Below are 21,448 nucleotides of genomic sequence, written 5' to 3'. Positions count from 1 at the left end.
ACTACTAGGGATCATTGCTAGGGATAAGAGCTAGAGTTGAAGTAGTAACAATAATAATTACATTTTATGTTTTTGACCAATATTAATGCTCTTCCAGACAATTACTCTATAACCCGAATACAAACATGTTTATATATTTTACAAACATAAGCTGTCCTATTAGGTGTTAGCAGAGTAAAAGCTCTGGGATTTGTAACTGCATTAGGCATACAGGTTTTAATTTTAGTCTCTAACAGAAGCTCATTGAACAATACATTTATACTAAAAAATCTAAGCAAACACTTCTTGTTGCACAGAGGGGAATCTGTGACTAGGGATTATGGTGAGGTATGACTTCAGCCCTTGTATACTGAAAACTTCAGTTTAGTTTTCCTTAGGGCTCAAACATGTCCCCTGGGTGTGGTCCTGGGTTTGGTCAAATAGCACTAATACAATTACAGAGGAGGGGGTCTTAAAGAGGCATTATTAAAAACCAGGAGTATGTTATGCACAGGGTGCAGCATTCAGGAGTGCCCAACATACAGAGTGCTGAGTTCAGAGGTACACTACCTACAGAGTGCTGAGTTCAGGAGTGCACTACATATAGAGTGCAGAGTTCTGGGAGGCATGATGTACTGAGTGCAGAGTTCAGGAGTGCACTATGTGCTGAGTTTAGGGGTGTGTGATGTGCAGAGTTCAGGGGTGTGCTACATACAGATTTCAGAGTTCAGGTGTGCACTATATACAGAGTGCAGAGTTCAGATGTGTGCTATGAACAGAGTGCAGAGTTTGTAGTTATGCTATGTACAGTGTACAAAGTTCAGGGGTGCGCTACATATAGAGGGCAGAAATTAGGGATGCATTACGTACAGAGTGCAGAGTTCAGAGGTGCGCTATGTATAGAGTGCAGACTATAGGAGTGTGTGATGTACAGAGATCAGAAATGTGCAGAGTTCAGGGATGCGTTATGTACAGAGATCAGGAGTGCACTACGTACAAAGTGCTGAGATCAGGAGTGCACAACATACAAACTGCAGCATTAAGGAGTGCGCTACGCTCAGAAATCGGTGTGCTATGTAGAGAGTGCAGCGTTTAGGGGTGTGCTACATACAGAGTGCAGCGTTCAGGGGTATGCGACGTACAGAGTGCAGCGTTCAGGGGTATGCGACGTACAGAGTGCAGCGTTCAGGGGTATGCGATGTACAGAGTGCAGTGTTCAGGGGTATGCTACGTACAGAGTGCAGTGTTCAGGGTTACGCTACATACAGAGTGCAGCGTTCAGGGGTACGCTATGTACAGAGTGCAGAGTTCAGGGGTATGCTACGTACAGAGTGCAGCGTTCAGGGGTACGCTACCTACAGAGTGCAGCGTTCAGGGGTACGCTACGTACAGAGTGTAGCATTCAGGGGTACGCTACGTACAGAGTGCAGGGTTCTGGGGTGTGCTACGTACAGAGTACAGCGTTCAGGGGTACACTATGTACAGCATTCAGGGGTACGCTATGTACAGAGTGCAGGGTTCTGGGGTGTGCTATGTACAGAGTGCAGGGTTCTGGGGTGCGCTACATACAGAGTACAGGGTTCTGGGGTGCGCTACATACAGAGTACAGGGTTCAGGGGTGCGCTACATACAGAGTGTAGGGTTCAGGAGTATGGGTCCAGTGTGCTATGTAAATAAAGAGTAGAGAAAAAACAGAGCAGTGCAACAAAATCCAATATAGTGTAGTATTTAATGACACATAAATAGGTAAAACAAAGCTAAAAGTAATGCACTCACAAAGGGAGGAGGTCAGGAACAACACAACTAGGGGATAGCCGCCCACCCCCTGCAGAGATCAGGATGTGCAGGGCAGGGAGGTTCTGTGGCAGCCACTAGATAAGGAGCTCTGTCACTTATAAACACAAAACACGAAATGACACTGGTAAGTTTCAAGCGGCAAGCACAGGGGTGAGCGTTGGCCGGAGGCGTTCATCCACTTTTTAGTTGAAAAAAATGCCTTGATTTTCCTTATTAGCCTAATAGGGTCCCCTCCAATCCCAGGCCCCTTAGCAGCTGCATGGGCTGCTAGGTCTATTGTTCTTCCATTGGTGTGCTGTGAACAGCTGGTCAGAACTGAGACTCACACATGCTGCACATGGTAGCAAAATCCTCCCATTGATAACAAAAAGTTGCAATCTATCTGTTTATACTACACTACATTAAAGGTTTGCCCTTTTGGCCATGTGAAAAAAAACAATGAATGCAATCATACCGTACAGGCAGCATCTACGAAACAATATCCAATGTGCAGAGTGCAATAGTGTGGAATCTATCTTGTACAGCACGGTGTCATTTGTCAAACTGCAATTACAGGAACCTCTGATGGTTTGGATTTCCCGGTGCGCCCTCTAATTAATAATTTTATAATTATAGGGTTTCCTGGTACTCCCTCTAATTAATAATTTCATAATTAAAGGGAAGCTCAGCTGCCATTATAATTTATTGCCTTCATGTGACTATTTCCATACCCACATGCATTTATTATATGTCTGACAGCTCACTATAGGGAAACAATAGATTTCAGGAAGAATTATATGATCATGTAGATATGACTGCTATAGATGTGATGCCCTTTGTGAAAACTATTTAAACAGGCTTCTAACTTTTTTTTAACCCATTGTGACTGCAATCTGCATATTGATGCCCCTTGTCGAGCACAAGTTAATAAATGTTCTCCCCTATGAGAGCCAGCAGCCGAAGTGGTTCCTGATCATGTGATCACTACGTCAGTTATGCAGGCTGGAGTTGTTATTGATAAAAATAAAAGCATTCAGTCTGTAAATGAAGACTGCCACCTTCAGGCTGCATTGTTGATCTGCATCACCATCTGTTTAATAGTGTAACTGTCAGATACAGTTGCACTATTAAAAAATAGCAATAAAGTAATTTTAAAAACATATGCATTTTTCAGCCTTTAGAAAAACAGAGCAGGGCTTTTTATTAAAGCAGCATACCAAAACCAAAAAAAAACCTTATATGTCATTAAAAAAAATATTTAGGTGTGCAAATTAGTTATAGAGTATTTGGTAAGTTCACTGCATGCTGATGCTGTTAAACTTTGGCCTAGGCATCAATGACTTCTAGTCATGAAATGGTTGAAGAGACACACAATAAGTTTTGTTACAAAAAAAAAAATCTTGTTATAGTAAATTTTTAAATTACATCCAAAAACCCAAATTAAAAATAACAAATAAAGTTTCCATATCTGAGAATATACATAAATAACAGTTACAGTAGCAGGTCCTGGTTGGATTACAGCTGTTCAGATGCTACATTTGTAGAAAAAAAAATACAGTATAAAAAGAGATCTCAGATCTTGCTGTTTGATCAGGTGTGATTCTCTTCTTGTATGACGATCCAGGTATAAGCCAGCTCTACCTCTGTGTCCTCTGAGTCACGTCCTCTGGTCTTAGAATGCCACTAATATTCGTCATTGGAATATTAAATATTGGGTGTTGAGTACAGTCGAGTCCTGCTGGATATTTAGTTCACTCAGTGTTTTCTGTAGCACTCAGTTGAGTCTTCCTTCACCCGCGTGCTCCCTGTAGATTAAAAATGGAGAAAGTTTGAATACTGAAACTTTATCCAAACTTTTTTTTTTATTAGGGACTCTATCCAAACTTTGCAACAAACCTAATAAAACAAATCAGTTGAGACTTAATATGTACTGTACAGTCTGGAGGAAAGAAGAAAAAGGGGAGACGTAATTGAAACCTCTAAATACATCAAGGGGGTGAATAAGGTTCAGGAGGGCAGTATCTTTAACCCTCAAAAAATGCACAAAGCACAAAATGGACTTTTAGGGTGCCCCAGTAATACCACACATTGCAGTATCATAAAGAAAAATAAGGGGGTAATAAACACCTCTGTACTGTTTTATTTTTACAAAAACAATAAAATTCACCGTAACTAAACTTCTATACATTAAAATAGCAAAGGCTTGCTTTTTTTTGTTATAAAATAAGAAACATGTCATACTTACCTGCTCTGTGCAATGACTTTGCACAGAGCAGTCCCGATCCTCCTCTTCTCAGGTCCCCCCGCTGGCGCTTCTGGCTCCACCATCCCCTCCCCTGCTGAGTGCCCCCATAGAAAGCCACATGCTATAGGGGCACTTGAGTATGCTTACTCCAGAGTCCCGTTCTGAGTGTCCATAAGTCATACAGAGCGGAACTTGGCTCTGCCCACCACACCCTCCCTACAGGCTCTGATTGACAACAGCTGCAGCCAATGGCTCCTGATGCTGTATCTGAGCCAATCAGGAGCAAGAGACCCCAGAGAGCCTTGACTCTCTGGCACATCGCTGGATCAAGGCCGGCTCAGGTATGTATTTAGGAGAGCTGCGGGAGAAGCTGTATGCAGAAGGATTTTTACCTTAAAAAAAACCTTCTGACTTTACAACCACTTTAAACAAACATAGACCTATAGACAAGACTTATACTGCATAGATATGTTCTCCTTGGTTATTAAACATAAACCATTTTTACTACTGATGACTACATTCCTCCCATACAGAGAGGTAAACTCCACTTGGCAAATGTTATTGCTTGTGTTGACAGTATCAAGTTCCTCTACGCGTTTCATGGGGCTTACCCCCCCCTGCTCCCTAAGAGGAGTAAGTCCAAAGGGATCAAATATTATGCTATGCAGCGTTACCTAATTATCCAGTTATGGAGCATAAAAATCTGAATAAAACCATTCCAATTGAACACATCTCTGGAAGATAGTTCAGGGCTTCAACGGCCAGGTATAGGAGCACCTCTTAGAGCACTAAGGGCAGGCACCCCCTGCATGGAAGTATAGTACTACAGGAGTCCATGAACTGAATCACATGCAGTATGGTTAGAATAGATCCTCTCTGATAGTGCTGGTATGTCATGGCAGATCATCAAATAAAGGTCAAGCCGACTGAGAGGGCCACCAAAACCTTCCTTGGTACATGAAACACAATGGCTCACATGTGCACTCCTGGCAATATTTTTAAAATTAAGCTAAGACACAGAACATGGAAAAATAAGCTCAAACTAAAAAACTAATCCCAGGAAGTATTATTTTATTGAAACAATAGCTAATGCTTGGAATAGACTTCCAGCAGAGGTAGAGTCAGTCAACAGTAAGTGGATTTAAACATGCTTGGGACAAATATAGAGCTATACCCAGAAAAGGAAGATTAAATTAAAAAAACTATATTATATATATATATAAAATTATATTATACCGTGTGTATATATATATATATATATATATATATATATATATATATATATATATATATATATATATATATATGGGGGAAGACTTGATGGACCACTTGGTAATTTTTTTGCCATCGCTCTTTTATATTTCTAAAACAAATTAGGATAGTAAACTCAACATAAAGGGAAATAAGGTGGCAGTTGGAAGATCTCAGAGCAACAGTGTAAAGTAGGAATGAGCCAAACATACTTGGGTTTGGTTCGAGGCAGATTCGGTGAACACCACAGAAGTTTAGGTGCCAAATCTGAACCTCATCGAAGTTAATGGAAGCTGTATGTTAAAAATCAGTTCTGGACATTTTTTAGGCGAGGGATTGTCTAACAAATGGCATGAAACCTTGGGCCCCTGGGCACTGCCCTTAAGAACTTTCACCAAAGAAAAAAAATAAAATGAATCCGAGTTGCGAGGGGCAGTGATTTTTAGTCATGTCCATATCTGGTCAATGAAGTCACCCAGAAGATCCCGGGAACTGATATTTGCAGGCAAGCAGTCATTGGGATCGGATTGTACCGGCAGTCAAAGGTCTTTCATTTTGTGGGATGGAGAGCGTTGGGCATGGTGACTGACGTCAATTTCATCATTGGATGACATAGCTGATATTGGATGTACATTGTGGGATCATCCCCTCTTTTCATGGCCTGCCAGGCTGCATGTTCAGTTAAGGGTCTGGTGTTGGTTTTTTGAGGGGACCCTACACTTTTTATTCTTGATTTTTGCATAGGGTTTCCCCTCAAAATCCATACCAGACCTCAAAGGCCTGAATTATGGGAAATGCTACGAAAAGTCCAGATGATTGTGACTAGCTACTACTAGATATATGGAGCATACTTAAAAAAAAGCACCCATCCATTACCTGTATTCTCTGACTACACATTACTCCAGTGTATCCAGGGCGACAGGAACATACGTTGGGTGAGATACATCGACCGCCATATAAACACTTGTAATTACACACGGCTGAAATAACACAGAAAACCTGATGAACAAGGAGACATTTTCCTGTCTTGTGATATAAATGTATATAAACAGACATGGCACACCACCCTGAGATACAAAGCATTACTTACGGCTCTGGCACTGAGCCCCTTCCCATTCCGGGGGGCACTGGCATGTGTTAGGGCCAATACACTCACCCCCATTCTTACATTTCTGGAGACATATTGCTGTGGAAATCAGAGACCAACATTTCAATTAATCAAGGTAAATATACAGCGGGAAGAAAAACACAGTAAGTGCTATAAAACGTTGTTATATTGAACATATGAATGTATCAGATTCACTGTCCCTGTGTTTTCTATTCAAATAGAGGATAACTATATGTTTTTGTAATTAGTTAAAGTAACACAGAGCTTATGAGGTTTTCAAGAGTCCCATTTTTCTTCTTTTATTGTGGAAAGGCAGAACTCACATATAGTATACCAGTGGTGGCCAACTTTCTTGTAGGGGGCCTGATGTGTGGCCCTTAACATCACCAAAGGGCCGAACATAATATTCAGTGAATAATCAGTGTCAGGGACAGCAGACACACAATAGGATACAGTCAAAGACTAATGGAATGATACAAGAGACTGCGGACATGATATAAGAGATGGTCAGAGACTGCAGACATTGTACAGGAGATGGTCAGAGACTGTGGATACAAGAGATGGTTAGAGACTATGGACAGGATACAAGAGATGGTCAGAGACTGTGGATATGTTACAGGAGATGGTTAGAGAAAGTAGACTGGATACAAGAGATGGTCAGAGACTGCAGACATTGTACATGTGATGGCCAGAGACTGTGGATATGATACAAGAGATGGTTAGAGACTACAGACAAGATACAAGAGATGGTCAGAGACTGCAGACAAGATCCCAGAGATGGTCAGAGACTGCAGACATGATACAAGAGATAGTCAGAGACAGCGGACATTGTGCAGGTGATGGTCAGAGACTGTGGACATGATACAGGAGATGATTAGAGACTGCATACATAATACAAGAGATAGTTAGAGACTGTGGACATGATACAAGAGATGGTTAGAGACTGAAGACATGCTGTAGAAGATTGTCAAAGACTGTGAACATGCTAGAGAAGTTGTTGGAGACTGGGGACATGCTTCAGGAGACAGTCATAGACTGGATACCCATTACATGACACTGCTGAAAATCACTGCCAATACAGGGCAATAGAGAAGCACAGATTCATGTCTGCAGGGGCCCCAAGGGCAGATAAAAAAAAAACAGTGCCCCATGCCATGCGGCCAGGGTAGTATACGATTACACACACACACGCATGTATAGTACATATAGATCCTGCATTCATTGAGAAATCTCCCCTTACGTGTATTGCATCGCTTTCCTTTCCAGCCTGATGGACAGGAGCAAATATTGGGACCGACACACTTTCCTCCGTTCATACATCTTGGGTCACAAACACCTAAAAAAAGACAATCCAGAATCCAGAGTATATACTTTATATCCTGTATGGACGGAATAAAGAACAGACATGTGCTACAACTACTTGTCCTCTGGACTTTTATACACTGGAGGTAATTACAAAGATTATCCTCCAGTTGTGTTGTGACACGACAACCTTTAGGTTTTGGTTTAAGTTCTGTTCACTATAAAATATACAGTATATATCCCACTCCCTCCTCTTGCCCTTATTTGTCTTTTTTTTTTTGTCCTACTCTTTCACTCCATCTCCCTTCTACTCCTTAACTCTTTGGACAATGTTGGAAGAAAAGTATAATATAATGGGAGGAGGAAGTTAGTCCAGGAACGTTACTAGGGTAAGGGATTATATAAACTGGTATAGGAGGTGAGTCCAGGAATGGTACCAGGGTAAGTGATAAAGGGGAATAGGAGGTAAGTCCATGGAGGGGATTTGGAAGTCAACAGTTTCTCATGTCCCTCTCTATCTGACATATTGTGCAGCTATTTTCACCATTGGCTCCTCTTCTCCCAGTATAATGTGGAGTTTCTCTTTCTATTCTATAGAAGTTAAGTCTGGGATGAGATCGGAGAGTCTCTGGTTAGTGCCCCTCACTGATGAGTAGTTGGGGCACCACAGCAGGAAATGGGCCTCATTCTCCAGGACCAATTGGTCCCATCCCTGCATAGTCTAATCTCCTTGGGTTTGTAGGTCTGTCTGTACCATCCTGAGACGATTTCCAGGCTGTATGCACTCAGTCTGTACAGGCACAGGGTCTGTCTGTCTTTGGGGTCTTGAAGCATCTCAAGGTATGGGGCCAGTTGTAGTCTTTTTTGTAGTGACTGGTAAGTAGTTTCTGAGAGTTTATTTTATATCTCTATTCCTTGACACTTCTTCATTACAGTTATTTATTATGCCCTTTATTTGGGATTCTGTCAGGCCACATTGTTGGGAGTTTTGGATGGACAAGTTTCTGAAGAGTTGTTGCAGGCCACACAGTTTGGAATGGTCTTTGTTGGTCAGTGAGACTTTATGGTCATATGAGTCGGGGCTGCTGTTTTTTAGGTGGTCCCAGTATAATACTACTTTCTTCTGTACTGTAAGCTGTAGAGGGAATTTTCCCAGTTGAGCCTGGCAAGCAATGCTGGAGGTGATCCACCAAACTTGAAGGAGGTGTTTGCAGAATTCCAGATTGAATATTTCTGTTGGACTGGAGTCCTATTTGGATTGGTCTGGGTGAGTGACAGGGCCCCATACCTCACCTGCTATAAAGGCGGATTAGGGGTCATGACACTATTATCACTCCAATGACACCTCTCCCAATCCCATCTATCTCTATCCTTCTTTTCTCTCTCTCTTTATTTAATTATCTCCCTCTTCTTCCTTATATCTTTCTCTCTCCCTTTTTTCTTCTTTTTTCTTTTCTCTCCCTTTCTCACCCTTCCTTTTAACCTTCTCTCCCTTCTCTCTCCTCTATTTTCTTTCTTGCTGTCTCACTTACTCATTGTCTGCTTTCTTTCTTTCTTTCTTTCTTGCTGTCTCACTTACTCATTGTCTGCTTTCTTTCTTTCTTTCTTTCTTGCTGTCTCACTTACTCATTGTCTGCTTTCTTTCTTTCTTTCTTTCTTTCTTTCTTTCTTTCTTTCTTTCTTTCTTTCTTTCTTGCTGTCTCACTTACTCATTGTCTGCTTTCTTTCTTTCTTTCTTTCTTTCTTTCTTTCTTTCTTTCTTTCTTGCTGTCTCACTTACTCATTGTCTGCTTTCTTTCTTTCTTTCTTTCTTTCTTTCTTTCTTTCTTTCTTTCTTTCTTTCTTTCTTTCTTTCTTTCTTTCTTTCTTTCTTTCTTGCTGTCTCACTTACTCATTGTCTGCTTTCTTTCTTTCTTTCTTTCTTTCTTTCTTTCTTTCTTTCTTTCTTTCTTTCTTTCTTTCTTTCTTTCTTTCTTTCTTTCTTTCTTTCTTTCTTTCTTTCTTGCTGTCTCACTTACTCATTGTCTGCTTTCTTTCTTTCTTTCTTTCTTTCTTTCTTTCTTTCTTTCTTGCTGTCTCACTTACTCATTGTCTGCTTTTTCTTTCTTTCTTTCTTTCTTTCTTTCTTTCTTTCTTTCTTTCTTTCTTTCTTGCTGTCTCACTTACTCATTGTCTGCTTTCTTTCTTTCTTTCTTTCTTTCTTGCTGTCTCACTTACTCATTGTCTGCTTTCTTTCTTTCTTTCTTTCTTTCTTTCTTTCTTTCTTTCTTTCTTTCTTTCTTTCTTTCTTGCTGTCTCACTTACTCATTGTCTGCTTTCTTTCTTTCTTTCTTTCTTTCTTTCTTTCTTTCTTTCTTTCTTTCTTTCTTTCTTTCTTTCTTTCTTTCTTTCTTTCTTTCTTTCTTTCTTTCTTTCTTTCTCACTCACTCATTGTCTGCTTTCTTTCTTTCTTTCTTTCTTTCTTTCTTTCTTTCTTTCTTTCTTTCTTTCTTTTCTTCTCCTTTCTCTTCTATTTCTTTCTTTCCTTCTCCTTTCACTTCTTTTTTTTTTCTTTCATTTCCTTCTCTTTTCTCTTCTCTTTTTTTTTCTTTCTTTCCTTCTCCTTTCTCTTCTCTTTTTTTTCTTTCTTTCCTTCTCCTTTCTCTTCCCTTTCGTTCTTTCTTTTCCTCTTCTTCATTCTTTCTTTCTTTCTCCTTTCTTTTCTCTTTTTTGTTCTTTTTTCTTTCCCCTTCTCTTCTCATTTGTTCTTTCTTTCCTCCCCCTTTCTCTTCTCTTTCATAGTTACATAGTTACATAGTAAGTGAGGTTGAAAAAAGACACAAGTCCGTCAAGTCCAACCTATGTGTGTGATTATATGTCAGTATTACATTGTATATCCCTGTATGTTGCGGTCGTTCAGGTGCTTATCTAATAGTTTTTTAAACTATCGATGCCCCCCACTGATACCACCGCCTGTGGAAGGGAATTCCACATCCTTGCCGCTCTTACAGTAAAGAACCCTCTACGTAGTTTACAGTTAAACCTCTTTTCTTCTAATTTTAATGAGTGGCCACGTGTCTAAAGTTGTATCCCTGTTGTGGGGTCACCAGTCAGGTATTTATACATTTAAATCATATCCCCTCTCAAGTGTCTCTTCTCCAGAGACAAAAAGTTCAGTGCTCGCAACCTTTCCTCATAACTAATATCCTCCAGTCCCTTTATTAGCTTTGTTGCCGCTCCATTTCCAGTACATCCTTCCTTCTGGTGCCCAGAACTGGACAGCATACTCTAGGTGCGGCCGGACCAGAGTCTTTTAGAGCGGGAGAATTATTGTTTTATCTCTGGAGTTGATCCCTTTTTAATGCATGACAATATTCTACTTTGCTTTGTTAGCAGCAGCTGCTTGGCATTGCATGCCATTGCTGAGCCTATCATCTACTAGAACCCCCAGGTCCTTTTCCATCCTAGATTCCCCCAGAGGATCTCCCCCCCGTGTATAGATTGCATTCATATTTTTGACACCCAAATGCATTATTTTACATTTTTCTACATTAAACCTCATTTGCCATGTAGTTGCCCACCCCGTTAATTTGTTCAGATCTTTTTGCAAGGTTTCCACATCCTGTGAAGAAGTTAATACCCTGCTTAGCTTAGTATCGTCCGCAAATACAGAGATTGAACTGTTTACCCCATCCTCCAGGTCGTTTATGAACAAAATAAATAGGATTGGTCCCAGCACAGAACCCTCGGGGACCCCACTTCCCACCCCTTACCATTCCGAGTACTCCCCATTTATCACCACCCTCTGAACTCGCCCTTGTAGCCAGTTTTCAATCCATATACTCACCCTATGGTCCATGCCAACTGAACTTATTTTGTACAGTAAACGCTTTTGCAAAATCCAGATACACCACGTCTACGGGCCTTCCTTTATCTAGATGGCAACTCACCTCCTCATAGAAGGTTAGATTAGTTTGGCAAGAACGATTCTTCATGAATCCATGCTGATTACTGCTAATGATACCATTCTCGTTACTAAAATCATCCCCTCTAAGAGCTTACATACTATTGATGTTAGGCTAACTGGTCTGTAATTCCCAGGGATGTATTTTGGGCCCTTTTTAAATATTGGTGCTACATTGGCTTTTCTCCAATCAGCTGGTACCATTTCAGTCAGTAGACTGTCAGTGAAAATTAGGAACAATGGTCTGGTATTTACTTGACTGAGTTCCCTAAGTACCCTCGGATGCAAGCCATCTGGTCCTGGTCATTTATTAATGTTAAGTTTCTCAAGTCTAATTTTAATTCTGTCCTCTGCTAACCATGGAGGTGCTTCCTGTGATGTGTCATGAGGATAAACACTGCAGTTTTGGTTACTGAAGGCCCCTGATTCCCTCGTGAAGACTGAGGAGAAGAATACATTCAATACCTTCGCCATCTCCCCATCCTTTGCAACCAGATGTCCTTCCTCATTCTTTATGGGGCCAATATGGTCTGTCCTCCCTTTTTTACTGTTTACATACTTAAAGAATTTCTTGGGTTTTTGTTTTTGCTCTCCTCTGCTGTGTCTTTCCTTTTCTATCTTAGCCGCCCTAATTGCACCCTTATATTACTTGTTGCATTCTTTATAACGTCTGAATGCTGATGATGATCCCTCAACCTTGTATTTTTTGAAGGCCTTCTTTGCTTTTATATGCATTTTTACATTGGAGTTAAGCCATCCAGGACTTTTGTTCGCTCTTTTAAATTTATTACCCAATGGGATGCATTGGCTAATGCTCTTATTTAATATGCTCTTAAAGCAAACCCATCTCTCCTCCATGTTCTTTGTTCCTAAGATTTTATCCCGACTCATACCTTCTAACAAGGTTCGTAGTTTAGGGAAGTTGGCTCTTTTGAAATTCAGTGTCTTTGTATTCCCCTTATGTTTCCTATTTGTGTTATTTATACTGAAGCCAATTGACCTGTGATCGCTGTTTCCTAAATTGCCCCGTTTTACCACATCCGTGATCAGGTCTGTATTGTTGTTAATCAGTAGATCCAGTAAAGCTTTATTTCTAGTTTGTGCGTCTACCATCTGACCCATACAATTGTCCTGCAAGACATTAAGGAACTGTCAAGCCTTAGACGAATGCGTGGTTCCCTCTACCCTGTCTGGATAATTAAAATACCCCAATATGATAACACTTGCCATCCTTACTGCTAATCCAACTTGTGATAGGAGATCCATCTCCCCTTCCTCCCTCAGATTAGGGGGCCTATAGCATACTCCCAGTATTATTTTCCCCTTAGCTTCATTCCTTTGGAGCTCTACCTATAAGGATTCCACCTCCTCCTTAGCTCCCTTAGTGATGTCATCTCTCACATTCACTTGTACATTATTCTTGATATACAGGCATACCCCTCCCCCTTTTTTACCATCTCTATCACTGCGATAAAGGGTATATATACCCTTGAATGGTTGCCAGTCAATCATGAGAGCTGTTGAACCAGATCTCTAAAATTCACACAAAATCCAAATCCTCCTCGTATCTCTAGTTTACCCATCTTGTGCGCCATGCTGATGGCATTGGTGAACATGCCACATAGTTTAGATCTTTCGTTTTTTCTTTCCTTCTCCTTTCTCTTCTATTTTGTTCTTTCTTTCCTTTACTTTTCTTTTCTCTTTCTTTCACCTCTATTTTTTTTCTCTGCCCATTACTTCTGTCCTTCTCTCTCTATATTATTCTTGCTTTACTATCTCTCTTTTCTCTCCTCTCTCACTCTTGTCTCATATGCATTTTTTCCTCAGTATAAACCAGAAACTGGGGACAGAACAGAGAAGAAGCAGAGCTCAGTGCAGAGACATTCACATTCACTTACTTGTCTGACATCTTTTCCCGATGTATCCGTCTGGACAGCTGCACATATTATTCCTCATACACTGACCGCCATTCTTACATGGGGGGCTGCACACCGCTGAAATCATACAACACAGTAAACAGGGGTATACATCACCCATCATTGTCAAATCATGTAAAGGTCAGTGTGAGACTAATAACAGAAAATGAATATATCATAATATATCATTATTACCTGGCCGTACATTACTTTATATAATTTTCCTATTCAATATTTTTGTGCACCTTTTGAACAGATATAGCACAACAATTTCAATGGTAGAATAAACAGAGCAAAGGGAAGCAAAGAAAAAAAAGAGTTAATTGTTAGAATTTGTGTACACATTAACAATATGCACATAATACACAAGTTTCATAATAAAATATCAATAAAAAATTCAAAGTGTGGCGCTATTTGTTAAGTGTATACAATATAAAGGCCTAAGCGTTAAGTAACATCAAATCATTACAATGTGAACAAGAAGAATACCACGTGAGCACATGTGACTGGTGAGCAAAATAATAATACATATATGTGTTCAATTCAAATAAACATCAAAAACAATATCAAATATAAAGTCCAAAACACCAAAGAAAAAGTCTGTAATAACAGTGCCTAAACGATGATGAGCAGGTGTTTTCTTGTACGTGCAGAAAAATTATTTAGACCCGGTAAGGGTTAGAAATTCACATTCCTGTCAACGTTCATCCTCATCAATCATGTGATCTGCACTCTTCCGGACGCCTGCAGTAGGATCTGAGACAGCGGAGGTCACATCTATACTTGCCAACTGTCCCAAGTTTGCCAGGACAATCATGCTTTCTGTTACTTCCTGGATCCAGGCCTAGGCAAATTATGTCATACCCCCGGAGTCTTCAGAATTGGAGCAGGGACTGAGGGAGAATTGCTAGGGGGTGTTTTTCAAAGTGATTTCTCAACCATATAAATAATAGACACATGGATGGATTGTCGTGCTGACCATTTCCCCCTCCCCCTCGTTTTGTGCGGTGATGACATCTGACCAGATAACACACCTAGACCTGTTGGTCATCAAGCTTTTTTGACCTGTATGGCATATGCTATTTCAGGCCATTACTTCTGGTAAGCCTCCATATTTTCTGGTGATGGTCCTGGCACTGTTTTCAAACTTCCGTGCACCTCTGGTCTTCCATGGTCAATTTATCTACCAGGCTACCGGGTCTAAATAATTTTTCTGCACGTACAAGAAAACACCTGCTCATCATCGTTTAGGCACTGTTATTACAGACTTTTTCTTTTTGGTGTTTTGGACTTTATATTTGACATTGTTTTTGATGTTTATTTGAATTGAACACATATATGTATTATTATTTTGCTCACCAGTCACATGTGCTCACGTGGTATTCTTCTTGTTCACATTGTAATGATTTGATGTTACTTAACGCTTAGGCCTTTATATTGTATACACTTAACAAATAGCGCCACACTTTGAATTTTTTATTGTTATTTTTGTCCCTGAGTCTACGGGTGTGTTGGCTGCTTCCTTAGTTTGCTTTTAGCGCAGCGCTGTACCATATTCCTTTATCATAATAAAATATTCCTATAAGATTATAGGATTATAAGACAGTACATACAGTACATGTATTATAAAGTCATCTGTATGAGACTTGTGTTTCATATTCTTAGTTGACATAGACTGTAGACAGCAGGAGACTCACCATTCTGGCACTGAGCTCCATAGAAGCCATTGGGGCAGAGACACACGTTGGACTTCAGACAAGTGCCACCATTGAGGCACACGGGGTGGCACACCACTAAATAAATTCAAACAGAAAAGAAAACTTTATAAAATACTGTCTATGCAGTTCAAACATATGCAATATACAGAAATCATACACCCCGAAATGATTTCAGCAGTATTTAAAGGGCCACTGTCATGAGAGATTAATAGAGGCTACAATAATTGAACTTTCCATTGAGAATATTAAAATATAGAGATAAGCAGTTCTGACATGACTCTGCTTCTCGTATGTGGACTGGGTGGCCCTGTTTTCCAAATCCTGTGCTGTCCAACTTCTTCTTTCCTCGTGCCAACATAGCAGCATACATGTGGTAGTATGCTGCCATTAATTGGCACCAGGAAAGTAAAATTACAGTATGTATTTAATAACATTTTCAGTTTTCCTGCTGCCAGCGTGGAAGCATACTACCACATGTAAGCTGCCATGAACTGGCGCCAGGAAAGGAAAATGACAGTAAGTATTTCTTACAATTTTTTTTACAATTTCTGCTTTCTCTGCTTAGTGTACCACTGTAGGGGGGAGCAGGAGTGGTTAGAGTAGATTCTGTAGTAATACCTCTGGGCCTCCACTAGATGTCGCCAGCAATGAGGTAAAGTCATGGGCAGTAGGGATGAGCTCGTGCATGTTCGGAACCTAGTCCAAACACACTTGAGTGATCCTATCAGGAAGCCATTACTGTACTGGGTCAATCATAATTGGGCATAGCATTCCCCACTCAGCAGCCACACATATACACGCCCCTTGTATGCGAATAGGGGGTGGCCAGTGCCTCTTGGACAGATCACTCAGGTGGGTTTGGTTTGGATCCGAACACACCTAATACCATTCCTAATGGTATTAGTGTGAAAAGCCCCTTAGTTGTAAACCTGCCTCTGGGTACCTGGGAAAAGAACTCTCCCTGTGGGTATGTGCCCTAAGGGACAGATTATAGATAAGGTTTGGCTGGCTGTCTTCTGCTGGATGGTCCCCTTTGGGGATACTACCATTTGGGGTAAGGACTCTAAACAAGTAAGGATGTAGTCAACAGATCTTTGAATGTGGGCTTTTTCACAGGTGGGAAAAGCAGATGGACTTTTCCCAGGTCATAGAAATACAGAAAGGAACGCCAGACCAAAACCGGATGAAAGAGTCCAAGATAGCATTAATTTTGGTAAAAAGAAAAGTATTGAATTTTGTATTGTATTTTGGAGACCCAGAATTAAAGGAATGGGGTGGACTGGTGCACTACTCTAATGCTGGGGTTATAAAAGCTAAGTATTAGGCAGGTAGCCTAGGCACCTTTGATGCATTTAAATAATTTATTCCATTATTCTCATCAATAACACTTACCTGTGCTGCAGGTAGGTCCACTCCAGCCGGGTTTGCATTTGCACACATCGGGGGCCACACATTCGCCTCCATTCTCGCAGTGCCGGTTACAAACCACTGTATGAAGAAAATAAAAGATTGGCAGCTATAAGAGCATTACTGTAAGGGATGGATCTCATCCTTGCCACCTGTCCTCTAGGAACACATCACAGCATCTGTAGAGCACTTCTGCTATTGATTTCTAGCTGGGATGACCACCTATAGACATAGATCATTTCCAGATCTAACTAGATCAATCATCAGTTATCTTGTGTCTCTATTAGTCCCTCACTACGGATACAACACAACTCACAGAGCTCCATTTTGTCTGAATGGTCGACCTACAGTGCCTTGAAAAAGAATTCATACCCCTTGAAATTCTCCACATTTTGTCATGTTACAGCCAAAGACGTAAATTTATTTTATTGGGATTGTATGTGATAGACCAACACAAAGTTGCACATAATTGTGACATGGAAGGAAAATGATAAATAGTTTTCAAAATGTTTTACAAATAAATATGTGAAAAGTGTGGCATGCATGCAAAGGCAGAAGATTCCAGATTGTATGACAACCATGGTTCCCTCCCATAGATATAATGGAGAAATGAGTGTAGACACAAAGGGACAGGGAGTGTGTTACTGGCAGGATCACCAGTTAAATAGAAAAGGAAAAGAAGCCTGAAAAAGTAAAAAAAAAATGCAGCCATCACATCTACGAACTGCTAATATGCAGTATATTACATTTTTTAATTTTTAGTTTACATATACTTTAATTTTAGGAAAAGAAGAACCACCTCCAAGATGGCAGCTTGTCCATTTCCTAGATTATAGTTATGTAATATATAGAGTAGACAGTTATTTAAAGCCCATTTGAACCTTTCTAAATTATTGATGTAATGCAGTCAGGCAGCATAAGAAATAAATGGGCTTCTTTTTATTTTTTTACTATTTTCTACAGCAAGGGTTAAAGAACTCTGTGCTCGCAGCATACTGGAGAGCCTCTCCTCTCTTCCACACAGAGTACAGCGGTCTGACACGCCCCTGCCAAATACTCCAATAAACAGCCCTGCTTAGGGAATGTGAGCACTGCTGATTGGAGCACTGGGCAAGGGGTGTGTCAGACCATTTCATTCTATGTGGAGCAGGGGGTCTGGCTCTCTAGCGTGCTGCTAGAACAAGGTATTTTAACCCTTGCTGCAGAAAATGTTTATGCAGCCTGAATGAAGGTCCAATCAAGCTTTAAATAAAAGCGTCAATAATTGAAAAAGGTCTATTAAGTAACTTTCACACTTTTCAGGCGCTATAGCTCTAAAAATAGCGCCTGTAAAGCTCTACTGTCACTCCAGTGTGAAAGCCTGGAGTGACAGGTAGCATGTTCTGAAATGACAGACCTCATGCTACCTGCCTGGCTGTTCTATGGATACTCTGGGTTGAATCATTTCTCAGTCACTGGACGTGAAACAAGCACTCAGCAAATGAAGCCAACGATTCTCATCCCCTTCCTTGCTTTCAGATGAGGTCATTGCATTATCATGACTGACAGCCAGGCAACTGGCATTTTCAGAGGCAGGGGCCAAAAATACAAGCCTTTTGGATATATTGCATGATCCAGACTTACTTGTTTCACAGCGAGGTCCAACATAACCAAATGGACAGGAACAAACATTCCTAGCCTGGCAGATCCCTTCATGTTCACAGGGTGGGTCACAGTGAGCTAAAAAAAAATAAAAATAATTATTATGTAATGGATGTGGGAATGTCATGATGAAATGTCTATTCCAATATAAATATAAGTACAGGCTGACATATAGCCTTTATAGCCTGACATATATCAGCTTCTGCTTATCAACCTTAAAACATATTCAGCAGATATTTGCAAAGCTTATCCCTCCCTTGCTGTGGAACTGCAAGAGTGAACAGAAAGAACAGTTAACAGAAGAATCGCACCTGCTCTGAAAATACACTCAAAGTTAACACCAACATTTTAGAAGAAGCAAGAACATTGCAAGAACATAGCTACTTCCTCATATGGAAGCCTATATTTGTTTGTCACAATGAATATATATATCTTGTGGTTGTTTTGTGGTTTGCATGCGCCAGTCTTATTTGACGTATCTTAATCTTAACGAAATGGTATATAAGTCTTGAAAAGAGGAAATATTAAAGAGAAAGTATTTTACTCTGAACTGAGTATCTCGGGGTAATTACTTCAACGCGTGCACGCTCTATATTCAATTTGACCAGGGGCAGAAATAATAATACCGGACCTTGGTTCTGGTTCTGATCCAATACATTATAATAATCATTGTAGAATTCTATAATTCTGACAATTTGGGTTCTGCCTGTTAAACAGCTGAAGGTTTGTCCATGAAAATGTGTGTCTGTGTAAATTGTTTCTTGAAACAAGATCAGCAAGTCAGCTCTTGAAAAGTGTTTCTCTCCTCCCTGATAAATTACAACTACTGAAAGAACCGATGGTAAATAACTTTTACTATGTGCACCATGCGAGGGGATTCAGTTGGGTGTGTCTGAGCTTTTTTTCAACCTCCTTGATTCAGTTGGGTACCTTTGACCTGTTAACGGGTCAAATTCTGTAAATTCGGAGTAGATTCTGTGGTAATACCCATGGGCTTCCAATAGATGTCGCCAGCAATGAGGTAAAGTCCTGGGCAGTAGACATGTGCACTACTGAAAAATTTGTTAGTTTTCGTTACATTCATTTAAATTTTTTTTTGGAAAATTCGGGATTCAGAAACTCGAAAATTCAGAAATTTGAAAATTCGAAAATCCAAAAATAAGAAAGGAAAATCTGAAAATTCGAAAGAACGAACATCCGAAAATCCAAAAATTCGAAATAATAACTAACTAACTAATAATAACTAACTATTAAATTATAGGCATTGGAATTTCCTTTCAAATTTGGCTGTTAGTGAGCGTAACAAATACGAATTTATCTGAAGTTACAAATTATCCGAAATAACGAATGCCGCATCTAAACAAATGGAAAGGAATGAAATAATAATAAATAATAATATGTTTTTATTATTATTATTGTTATTTATTATTATTAATTTGTTACATTCCATTTGTTTAGATATGGCATTCGTTATTTCGGATCATTCATAACTTCGGATAAATTTGTATTCATTACGTTCACTAACAGCCAAATTTGAAAGGAAATTCCAATACCTATAATTTAATAGTTAGTAATAGTTAAGTTGTTATTATTAGTTAGTTATTATTTTCGATTTTCAAATTTTTGGGTTTTTGAATTTTCGGATTTTCGTTCTTATTTTTGGATTTCCGAAATTTGGAACTTCTGAATTTTCAAATTTCCGAATATTCGGAAATTCCAAAATTCGGAATTCGAAAAATTTTCGAATTCCAAATTTTTCGAAAATTCGATAATACGGATATTTCCGAATTATCGAATTTGTCAAAATTTGTTAAAAAACTAATTTGGAACTAAACTAAGCATGTCTACTGGGCAGTAGGGATGACCTCGTGCGGGTTCGGATCCTAGTTCAAACTATATTATGGTTTTCCCTAAGGCCCCGTTCACATTAAGTGATGCGTGTTTGGGTGCGAATATTCTTAATGGCATCCCAAACGCGATGCGTTTCTGGCACGATTTTTGTTCAACAAAACCACACAGCAATTGCGCATTTAAAAAAACGTACTAAGCTTGTCACCCAAAAAGGAGCAGGAACTTCTTTTGGGCGACAATCTCACATAGGGCAGACCATTGTCGCTCGAAGGGCAGCCCATTGAAATGAATGGGCTGCCCTATGCTCGTAATGCAAAAAGCGTTTAAAAACACGCGTTCATGAGACACTAGATATGAACCCGGCTTTACTGTTGTGGGTCAGAAAATTAAAGAAAAAAATCTTCCCCAATGACAGCAGCGAGTGGCCAGTCACTTCATTGGGTGTATGGAAGGGTTTACAACCACTTTAAAAGAACACAAGGTTTCTTGGAAGGAGGAAGGATGTACCTAACCTAAAGAAATAAAACTAATGCTGCTACAACCTGGAAGCTGCAATATATATAACATTTTTGTTCCTGGGTTTCAATATTTTGAAAGCCAAACAAATGATAATTGTAATACCCGTAATACCCAGCAGAGGGTGAGCTACATTGACTTTTCAAACAAGCAAGATCACAGGGATACCCAAATATTTTATTATAAAATCACTACAACATGGAATTCTTATATTCAGGAAGATAATAGGGAACTGTGCCTAACTAAACAAATGATCGCCTAAATATTGCACTTTTGCTATTATTCTCTATATTATCTTTTGCAGAGTTTAGCTATAGATGAATATGGGCATTCCGTATTTATCAATTACATGTGCACAATGTGCTATACATTTCATTTAAGGTTTACAAATATATTATATATATATATATATATATATATATATATATATATATATATATATATATATATATATATATATATATATACACACACACACACACACACACACACACACACACACACACACACACACACACTTTTTTTTAAGAACAAAGGTTTTATTTTCATGAAAACTATCTTGCATAAATAATTTTTTATGCAATCCTTAGACAAAAAAAGTAACAAAATGAAAAAAAATGAATTTTCCTATTTTTATTAAATTTATTTTTTTATGGGCACTGGAGGGCTGCATCTGATGGGCACTGGAGGGCTGCATCTGATGGGCACTGGAGGGCTGCATCTGATGGGCACTGGTAGGCTGCGTCTGATGGGCACTGGTAGGCTGCATCTGATGGGCACTGGTAGGCTGCATCT

The 21,448-nt window shown here is 39.6% G+C and overlaps 1 protein-coding gene across 1 annotated transcript in view; it reads right to left on the bottom strand.

Annotated features, from left to right (window-relative positions):
- Positions 1-1,689: 1,689 nt before the first annotated feature.
- The window catches only part of VWDE (von Willebrand factor D and EGF domains), a 211,352-nt gene continuing 191,593 nt past the window's right edge, over positions 1,690-21,448 (bottom strand). The window contains exons 24-31 of the mRNA XM_073629535.1: positions 18,269-18,364; positions 16,631-16,726; positions 15,218-15,313; positions 13,503-13,598; positions 7,600-7,695; positions 6,342-6,437; positions 6,128-6,231; positions 1,690-3,560 (exon numbers count right to left, since the gene is read on the bottom strand). Of these exons, the coding sequence (XP_073485636.1) occupies positions 3,546-3,560; positions 6,128-6,231; positions 6,342-6,437; positions 7,600-7,695; positions 13,503-13,598; positions 15,218-15,313; positions 16,631-16,726; positions 18,269-18,364 (695 nt within the window). The 3' untranslated portion in view covers positions 1,690-3,545. The remainder of the gene's footprint in view (positions 3,561-6,127; positions 6,232-6,341; positions 6,438-7,599; positions 7,696-13,502; positions 13,599-15,217; positions 15,314-16,630; positions 16,727-18,268; positions 18,365-21,448) is intronic.

This window comes from Aquarana catesbeiana, linkage group LG05 (assembly GCF_042186555.1).
Source record: "Aquarana catesbeiana isolate 2022-GZ linkage group LG05, ASM4218655v1, whole genome shotgun sequence".
Classification (NCBI taxonomy): domain Eukaryota; kingdom Metazoa; phylum Chordata; class Amphibia; order Anura; family Ranidae; genus Aquarana; species Aquarana catesbeiana.
Note: the sequence above shows the minus strand (reverse complement) of the source record. Positions and strands in the feature narration are given on the sequence as shown.